General features: G+C 24.9%; 1 protein-coding gene across 1 annotated transcript in view; it reads right to left on the bottom strand.

The window, feature by feature from the left end:
- Positions 1-10,515, bottom strand: part of LOC117175341 (UDP-glucose:glycoprotein glucosyltransferase) — a 99,453-nt gene that overhangs the window by 17,937 nt on the left and 71,001 nt on the right. The window contains exons 15-16 of the mRNA XM_033365049.1: positions 6,159-6,333; positions 4,278-4,460 (exon numbers count right to left, since the gene is read on the bottom strand). Of these exons, the coding sequence (XP_033220940.1) occupies positions 4,278-4,460; positions 6,159-6,333 (358 nt within the window). The remainder of the gene's footprint in view (positions 1-4,277; positions 4,461-6,158; positions 6,334-10,515) is intronic.

The raw sequence follows: 10,515 nt of genomic DNA on the forward strand, positions 1-10,515 counted from the left end.
GTTTTTTCCGAAGCTTTGAATATCTCATCTATCTTTTTGTTATTTTGAGCTTCTCTTACTAGTTTTTCTTCTTTTGGTGGTCTCCCTCTACCCCGTTTTTTCATCTCGTCTGTCTTATCTAGATTATTTTCAGTTGTTTCAGTTTTGTCAGTCTTGTCTCTATCGATATCTGTATTTTTATTAAACTTCGCGCCATCTGCTGCTGTTACACCTAACTTCGTGACCAGTTCCTTGTTTCCCTCGTTTTCTGCCATTTTAATACTTTTTCGATCTAACCTATAAATTTTAACCCCTTACGTATATCGCCAATAATAAAATACAAATACCTTTTTAAACGTCACTTTTTAATCTCACTTATCAGCCTACTTTTATTGCACTTAATAATCACCACTCACACCATATAATATCATACAATAACCGTAATTCTTTATAAATACTTCCTTCGATATGGACACGCATTCTCACACTTCCACTCCACCTAACCAAGTCTCAACAAACAAAATGGTTGTATTTTCTCCTCAAAAAATTAATTTTCTAAACAAAAGTTGACTTTTTAACTCAGAAAGTTTTATTTTTCTTTATTAAAATTTTTTATTGAATTTTAATGATTTTAAATTAATTAAATTTAACCTTTAATTTATTTTAATTATATTTTTTTATTAGCATTTTTTAAAAAAATAGTTTACTTTTTTCATTTATGAATGTAACTTTATAAAATGATAGATGAATTTTTAACCAAAAAGATTAATTTTCCACGCATAAATTTTTAACAAAATCCATTTTCATCCATTTAAACTCTATTTTCTACCAAACTGACGATTTTTCTACTAGATGGAAGAATTTCAAATTGGAATATTTGAATTTAAAATAAAAAAGATGAATTTTCAACAAAAAAAAAAAAATAATAATTTCACCAAAATATACAAATTTTAAAGTGAATGAAGTAAAGTGAACAAAAAATCTAATAGTTCAATTTTATGTTAAAAAAATTCTACCAAAGAGACGAATTTTTAACTAAAATGATGGAATATTTAACTGGATTAGTGAAATTTTCAGTTTAAAAAAATAATCGAATTTTTTACCCAATATATAATTTTTCAACTAAAACAGATAACTTTACAAGCAAAGATTGAACAGTTAAATTTACAGTTTAAAAAAATTTCAACTAAAAAAGACGAATTTTCAACAAAACATTTGAATTTTTTACGAAAAAGTTGGATTTTTAACCAAAACAAAAAAAGAATTTTCTACAAAACAATTAAATATACAGAATAATTAAATATTTAATATGGTTACATTTTCATTTAAAAAGAAATCAACAAAAGAGACGAATTTTGAAATAAAAAGGTAGAATCTTCAACTGGATTAGTGAAATCTTCAGTTAAAAAAATTTAATTTTCTACAATATAAAGGAATTTCCAACTATAAAAGATAAGTTTTCATGCAAATATTAAAGTATATAATATAAAGTATATATAAACTAAAAAAGATAAATGTTCCAAAAAACATTTAAAAGTTCAATTTTCTGTTTAAAAAAAAATTCCATTAAACAGAAGATTTTCTAACTCAAATTAAGGAATATTTTCAGTTAAAAAAAAAGTTCTACAAAATACATGAATATTCAACTAAAACTGATAAGTTTTCAAGCAGAAATTGAACAGTTTAAACAAAAATTAAACTCAAAAAGACGAATTTTCAACAAAATAGTTGAATTTTCTACAAAAAGTTGAATTTTGAACCCAAAAAAAAAAATTAAATTTTTAACCCGAAAATATGAATTTTCGACATAAGAGATCATTTTCAACAAAAAAATTAAATTTTCAAACATGGAAATTTGATTTTTAACGCCAAAAAATTAATTATCTAACAAACAATTAAACTTTAAGCCCGGAAATATGAATTTTCAACCAAATAGTTCAATTTTCCTATAAAATGATGAATTTTCAACTAAAATGATGGAATATTCAACTGGATTAAGGAGATTTCCATTTAAAAACGAAATTAATTTTTGACCAAGAAAATTAATTTTTTACCCGAAAGGACTGGAATAGTTGAATTTAAAAAAAAAAGAAAATAATTTTCAACAACGAAGAATAATTTTTGACTAAAAAAGACTAATTTGTACAAAAATTATTGAATTTTCAAGTATAAAGAATAAATGTTTAGCCAAAAATTAGTTTTAAAAAATTAATTAATTCAACTAGGTTAAGCAAATCTTCATGAAAAAATGAATTTTCTACCAAGAAGATTAAATTTTTACCCAAAAAAATGGATATTTAACAACATACATGAATTTTCATGTAAAAAAGGTCAATTATTAATAAAATAGTTGAATTTTGAACTAAAAAAGATCAATTTTCAAAGCAAAATGGAATAACTCAATTTGTAGCTAGAAACCAATTAATAACCATAAAACCATAAAAAAAACAGCTTTCAAATAAATACTTACATTTTACAACAAAGTGATGAATTCTTAATTAAAAATTAAATAGTTAAATATTCAGTTAAAAAAAATCATTTTGAACCCAAAAAGACGAATTTATAACAAAATAGTTGTATTTTCTTCCAAAAAGTCGAATTATTAACATAAGAAAATAAATTTTCTACCAAAAAAATAAATTTTCAACCCGAAATTATTAGTTGTCCACATAAAAGAGGATTTTCTACAAAATATATAAATTCTCAAACATAAAAGTACAAGAATTTTCAAGTAAAAAAGATACATTTTGAACAAAAAATTGAATACTTAAATTTTAAGTTATAAAAAAATAATTTTCAACCAAAGATACGAATTTTCTACTAAAATGATGTAACATTCTATTGGATTAGTTAAATTTTAATGCAAAAAAATTAAATTTCAACGAAAGAGAAGAATTTTCTACTAAAATGATTGAATATTCAACTGGAAAAGGTAAATTTTTAGTTAATTAAATTAATTTTCAACTAAGAAGATTAATTTTTTACCAAAAAAGATGAATTTTTAATTAAATACATGAATTTTCTTCAGAAAGTTGAATTTTCATCTAAAAATTATTAATTTTCAATAAAATAGTTCAATTTTGAACTGAAAAGGATACATTTTCAACGAAAAATAGAACAGTTAAATTTTTAGTTAGAACAAAAATCATTAACCATAAAACCATTTTTTTTAAATAAACACAATTTTCAGCAAAATAGTTACATTTTCCAACAAAGTGATGAATTCTCAACTACAAGTTCAATAGTTAAATTTCCAGTTAAAAAAAAATCATTTTGAACCCAAAAAGACGAAATTCTAACAAACTAGTTGAATTTTCTTCCAAAAAGTTTAATGACTAAACTAAGAAAATCAATTTTTTACAACAACAAAAAATTAAATTTTCAACCCGAAAATATGAATTTTCGACATAAAAGATGATTTTCTATAAAATAGTTAAATTTTCAATCATAAAAGTTTTATGTTTAACCCCAAAAAAAGACGTTGAAAAAATAAATTTTCAACTAAGAAGATTAACTTGTTACCAAAAAATACGAATTTTCAACAAAATAGTTGAATATCCTACCAAAAATTTGAATTTTTAACTAAAAAAACAATAATATTCTACAAAACAATTGAATTTTAAAATCGTAAATTTAAAATTTCAAGATAAGAGATCATTTTCAACAAAATAGTTCAATTTTCTAACATGGAATTTTTATGCTTATCCCCGAAAAACCGAATTAGATAACAAAAAATTAAATTTTAAGCCAAAAAATATGAAATTTCAACAAAAAAAGTCCATTTTCAAACAAAATAAATGACTTTACAACCAAATAATATGAATTTTTAACAAAAAAAAATTAATTTTCTAACAAAATTACTAGAATGTCTTCCCCAAACAATTAATTTTTGTTAAAAATTTATCTCTTCAGTTGAAAATTTAAGCATTTTGTTGAAAACTAGTTTCTTTGTTAAAAAATAATTCTTCGAATTCAAAATGTGCCTGTTCCATTTTTGACTGAAAATCGATATATTTTATTAAAAATTCTTTAATATGGTTGAAAATTTAATATTTTTTCTTGAAATTTAAGGAATTTATAGCCTTTCAAATTGAATTTAATAACAAAGTATATTAAATTAAATAAGAAAATTTATTTAAAAGAATATATTTCCTAATTTTTCCGAAAAATCTCCTTATATTTCCTATTTTTAGAGCACTTTTCGCTTTTGAAATGCATAAAAAAGGCTTGTAGTCAAAAATTTTCAATATTTTAGATCCTGTTTGGAAGCTGTTTTAAAAAGAAAAAATTTTAATTACCTGGTCAGCGTCGACGAAAATGATTTTCTTCACATCCAGAGGAAACAGAACATCCAAAAATAGGATTTTGTAGCCCCAAATTGTCCTTTGTTTTTCAGTTTGCTGGTGAAGCCAACGGGGCCATTTGTACTGTACAAGTTCATATTCAAAACCGTAAGTCTTTGCCATATGTGGCAGAAAATCCTGCAGAATAAAAAAATAATGGATGGTAAAAAAAGCAAAAATTACGATTTTTATTCGCAAATAAAATTAAAAAATTCGAACTCTAATGCTAAAAAATTTTTCCATTAGAAGTAATAAAAAATAAACTACAAATTAAAGCACTCAAAGTGAAACTCTTGAATTTTAAACTTTTGAAATTGAAGTGGAAAAGTTTTTTAATTTAAAAATGTTGTATTAAAATGCTCAATAATTTACACGTAAAAATGAAATTTTAAATAAAAATTTGTAAATAAAATGAAGATAATCTGCAAAATTTAGAATTTTTAACTTTTATAAACTAATGAGTTCCAAGATTCAGAAAAAAAATGGTAAAAATGTAATCCACGTAATCATTTTCAATAATCTAAATTAAAGAATCAATTAACTTAAAATATTTTAAATTATATTATTTAAAAAAATTCTAAGCTAGAAACGTTAAAAGTTGACAAATTAAATTTTTTTAACTGGACACTTCTTAAATCATAAGTTAGATTATTGTAATTTTAAATAGTTTAAACATCTTACAAAAGCTTCAAAATTTTATTTCAAATTCTTCAGAAATCTAGAAGTTAAAAAAAATTTTTTTACATTTTTTTTACATTTGATTTTAATCTCATTTAAATTTCTTTAATTTAAAATATAAAATCATTTTTGACATTTTTTTAGAAATTCTAAATATCTTTTGAAGTTATTCAAATTTTTGCTAGAATTTTTAGAAACTTCTACAAATTAAAAAAAAATGTATTAAAATCTTCCAGATTCTTTTTTTTAACAATTTTGGAAATCTTTTAAAAATTTTTTTACTATCCTCTTTAAATAATTTTCCAAACAAAAAATCATTTAAAAATTTCCTAAGAATTTTAAGAAAATGTTTTTATTCTTTTGAAACCTTTGACAATTCTTGAAAAGTTTCTAAATTTTTTTCAAATCTGTAAAAATTTACATTTCAAGTTTAAAGTTCATTTCTAATCTTTTGAAATTACTCAAATTTTGTCTACAAATAAAAAGTGTTCAATTGTTACTTAAACACTTAAATTTAACAATTTCACTAACAAAATAAACATTTAAATATATGGTTTCAATTCAATCGTCTTTAATGAACAGTCAAATATTGCTAAATATGAAATCAATATTCTTTAGCTTCATTAAAAAAAAAAAAAAATTGAAATTGAATGGATTAAAAATGGAATATTTTAGACAGAAACAGTATTTCATAAGAAATATATTATTATAAAATTATTTTTAAGTTAAAAATATTTCGCAAAGTTTCAATCGGACACTTGCATTTGTTTAATTACTAAAATTTTCGAATTGAAACAGTTTAATTTTTAACGTTAAAATCGAGAAATTATTAAGTATGGACGGATTTCGATTCGTTTTGTTAAAAAAAATTATTATTCTCTTTCAATAATAAATGTACAGATTCATATAAAAATTAATTAATTTGTATTTACAGTTGGTAAAATAATTTATTTATATTTGCAATTAGTAAAATAATTTATTTATATTTACAGTTGGTAAAATAAAAATATTTTTTTATTAACAATTTTCAACTTCAAACGCTTTTAATTTTTCATTGTTTAAGTCTTCAAGATTGCATTTTAAAATTCTTTAAATTAAAAAAAAAAATTAAAATGAAAATTTTTTAAAGTATTATAAATTATTCAGAAAAGAACTTACTTTTAATGTTGGGGATAAGTAGTTTTTCAAAAACCAGAACTTAACAGGAGTCTTGGTATGTTTGATTACACTCAGCATCATAATTTTCAAAAAGCGTTCGTACAAGTGGCCGGAAGCGAGGGAAAAGATGTTGATCTTCTCATCCTGTTCCTCAGACTCTTCATTTGTAAATGTCCTATCACAATTTAGAATTTCAAATTAGTACTTATCTTTATTTTAATCTTGAGCAACCTTCGATTTTAAAAAACCTACGTCTCTACTAAATTTGAAGGAAAGCTTACCAAAATATGGAAAAGCTATAAACAAAGAGAGAATAGAAAGAAGTTATATCATTTGAGTTGATTCGTTGTTATTCGGATGGTCGAAAAAATTTTTTTTTGCTAATTTTCATACATATCGGCCTAGATTTTTTTTTATTTCACAAAAAATGCGTTAAAAAAAAGTATTCTCCGTAAGAAAAAAAAAAGTTTTTTGTACATTTTATTCAGAATCGAGTTGAAACTCAACATTTCTCTTCGCGATTAGTTATAGAATACTAATAAATAATAATTTTTTAAATATAATATTATTAGAAATATATTATTAATATGAAATATAATACAAATCCTGTCAGTTAAAAATTGGGGTTTGCGAGTTTATGCCGCAAATTATGATTATTTTGCGGTTTTTTTGGGACAACTGAAAAATCCCGAAAAATAAAATTCTCGACTCGAATTGCAAAATTCTCGAATTATAAATTTTCTGAATAATAAAATTTCCGAATAATAAAATTCCCGAGAGTTTACAATATTGCCGAATTTGAAAACTCCCAAATAATCAAATTTCCTATTAATACAATTTCCGCACAATAAAATTCGCAAATTGTAAAATTCGCAAACTGTAAAATTCCCGAATAATAAGAGTCTCGGATTATTATAAAATTACTGAATGATAAAATTGCCGAACAGTTTTTAATACTACCAAAATTGAAAATTCAAGAATAACAAAATTCTCGAGTAACAAAATTTCTGACAGTTTACAATGTTACCGAATTTGAAAATGCAAGAATAATTAAATTTCCGAATTAAAACAAACGCGAACAACAAAATTTCCGACAGTTTACAATATTACCAAATTTGAAAATTCCCGAAAAAATGCGCAAATTGTAAAAGTGCCAAATTACAAAGTTCTCGAATTGTAAAATTGCCGAATAATAAAATTCGCCAATTGTAAAATTCACAAATAATAATGAAAGTCTCGAATTATTATAAGACATAAAATTTCCGAACAGTTTTAAATATTAACGAATTTCAAAAATCATGAATAATAAAATTCCCGAATTAAAAAATTCTCGAATAATAAAATTTCGGACCGTTTACAATATTATCGAATTTGGAAATTCAAGAATAAAATTCTCGAATTATAAAATACCTGAATAATAAAATATTCGGATAAGAAAATACCCGAGTTGAAAAATTCTCGTTTAATAATAAATATTCCCGACAGTTTACAATATTACCGAACTTGAAAATTCCCGAATAATAAAATTTGCGAATCGCAAAATTTTCGAATAATAAAATTCTCGAATTAAAAAATTTCGAATAAGAAAATTCCAGACAGCTTACAATATTACCGATTTTTAAAATTCCTGAACAATAAAATTTCCGAATAAAATTCGCGAATTGTAAAATTGCCAAATAATAAAGTTCTCGAATTATAGAATTCCTGAATAATAAAACTTCCGAATAATAAAATTCCCGAGTTGAAAAATTCTTGAATAATAATATTCCCGACAGTTTACAATGTTACACAATTGGAAAATTGCCAAACAATAAAATTTCCGAATAATCAAATTCGCGAAATCTAAAACTGCCGAAAGATAAAATTCTCGAATTATAAAATTCCCGAATTTGAAAATTCTCGAATAATAAATTCCCGATACTTCACAATAATACCGAATTTGAAAACTTCCAAATAATAAAATTTCCGAACAATAAAATTCGCGAATTGTAAAATTCCCGAATAATAAGTCTCGAACTGTATATAAATAAAAAATCAATAAAATTTTATATAAATTATGTATAACATATAATATATCATATAAATTATGCAAAATCCTATTAAATAAAGCAAGAATCCAACGATCAAATTTGGTTGTGGTCCAAATTTGGTCGTTGGATTCTTGTTTTATTTAACAGGATTTTGCATCAATTTGATTATTGGACGTTAAATGGGATTTTTAATTTGGATTTTGGTCTAATTTAAATTTCTTAAATTTTGATATAAATTGTGTATAGAAAAATTTCCGAACAGTTTTTAATATTACCGAATTTGAAAATTCAAGAATAATAAAATTCTCGAAAAACAAGATTTCTGACAGTTTACAACATTACCGAAATTGAAAATTTCCGAACAATAAAATTTCTGAATAAAATTCGCGATTTGTAAAATTACCAAATAATAAAGTTCTCGAATTTTAAAATTCCTGAATAATAAAATTTCCGAACAGTTTTAAAAATTCACAAATTTAAACAATCCATTGAATTTTTCATTGATAAAATCAATTAAATTATTATAATTAAAATTGCATTACAATTGATTCTTTTTCATTTCTGAAAAACAATGTCTTTGTTTATAATAAAGAATTTTTCAATTAGGAAATTTTGCTATTCGGAAATTTTATTATCTGAGAATTTCATTACTTGGGAATTTTACAGTTCAAGAATTTAATTATTGTTTAATTATTTCTAATATATAAAATACTACTTTAGTCCGGGTTTTTCTAAATGTTTCCACCTATTTCGAACTTCTCCGTAAGGGAGAGGCAATAACTAATTGCACGATTAAATGAACTTACCTGTAAGTAAAGTTCGATCGCAATTATATTTCAGTCGCCTCTTTCGAAGAGATTACAGAATGTAGTATTCCCTTCATCTCGCTAGATGTCACGACGGTCAGAGTGGGAGGAAGAAAATTTTCCCCCCACGCTTCTACTTTGCGCGTTCCAAGCCAACCTCATACTTTTAGAGTATTTAAAATTGCTAAGTTCTTATTAGGGTTTAGGGATTTACAGAAATCCCCAAAACAATTTCTAGAATTTTTTGGTGGGGTGGAACTGTAATCTCTTCGAAAGAGGCTTCTTCATATAATTGCGATCAAACTTCACTTACAAGTAAGTTCGTTTAATCGCGCAATTATATTTCAGTCGCCTCTTTCTCGAGATTACAGAATGTAGATATTTAGAGAAAAAGAGAACAATTTTAAATAGAGCTTTCATTTATTAAACACTCACTTTTTTTTGCGAAAATTGATAGTGCAAAATAATACCAAACAAATTAAAATTAAAATGAGCGTCCTTTTACAACTAGTACCTCTTATAATTCTAAAACAGCAGAGGCAAAGTTATCTTTGTTTACAAGTATAGGTCGATTATAAAATCTGGCAAACGTTTGCGAATTTTCAGACCATCCTGCTGTACGTCTTATTGTGTTTAAATCGACTCCTTTAGCTAAGGCAGCCGATGTAGACGCATGTCTTGTTGAATGCGAGGAAAAAACAGATATACCGATACCGCTTTTTTCTAGTACCTTTTTAATCCATTTACAAATTGTTTGAGAAGTGACAGCCGCATGTGGCTTTTTAATCGCTAGAAATAGTTTATCTTCATTTCTCCTTAATTGTCTAGTAACATTTATATATTCTCTTAGTGTAGATGATACGCATATATTAGAGTTTTGATTGAACTTTGGTAAAGTTAACAAAGGCTGACACCTACCAGGACCCGACGTTTTTATAAGATCTGAGATTTTTATCTCTACAACTTGTGGAGTTGAGCGGATATTACTTAATTTAACATTAGCGAAAGTCTGTGCCCGGTGTCCTGTACTTAACGCTAGTAGTACCACTACTTTGTAAGTTAAATCTTTCAAGCTTAAACTTTGTAAAGGGTACAGCTTCTTTAAATAATCTAGGACTATAGATACATCCCATGTGTGAGAATACTTCGGCTTAGCCGGTCTCAATCTAAACGCACCTTTTATGAATTTACTGATCATTGCATCATCGACTATCTTATCTTGAGAAATGAGAAGTATTGCCGAACGAAAAGTATTAAGAGAGCTGTAAGAAGCGCCTTTTTTAAAGCTTGCTGTCAAAAACCTAATTAGAGTATTTCTCTTTGGCGCGTAAAAATCGAATTTATTTTTCTCACAAAACAACCATCACTGTCGCAAGGCCAATTCGTATTGCTTAGCTGTTGCCGGAGCAAGCGATGCAAATAGTATACGAGGGTGGATTGATAAGTTTCCGGCCTGACCAAGAGATGGCGCCACTAGGCCTACCTTGAGGTGGCGTTCTATAGTACCATCCTTAGATAGCT

Source organism: Belonocnema kinseyi, chromosome 6, assembly GCF_010883055.1.
Source record: "Belonocnema kinseyi isolate 2016_QV_RU_SX_M_011 chromosome 6, B_treatae_v1, whole genome shotgun sequence".
NCBI lineage: Eukaryota > Metazoa > Arthropoda > Insecta > Hymenoptera > Cynipidae > Belonocnema > Belonocnema kinseyi.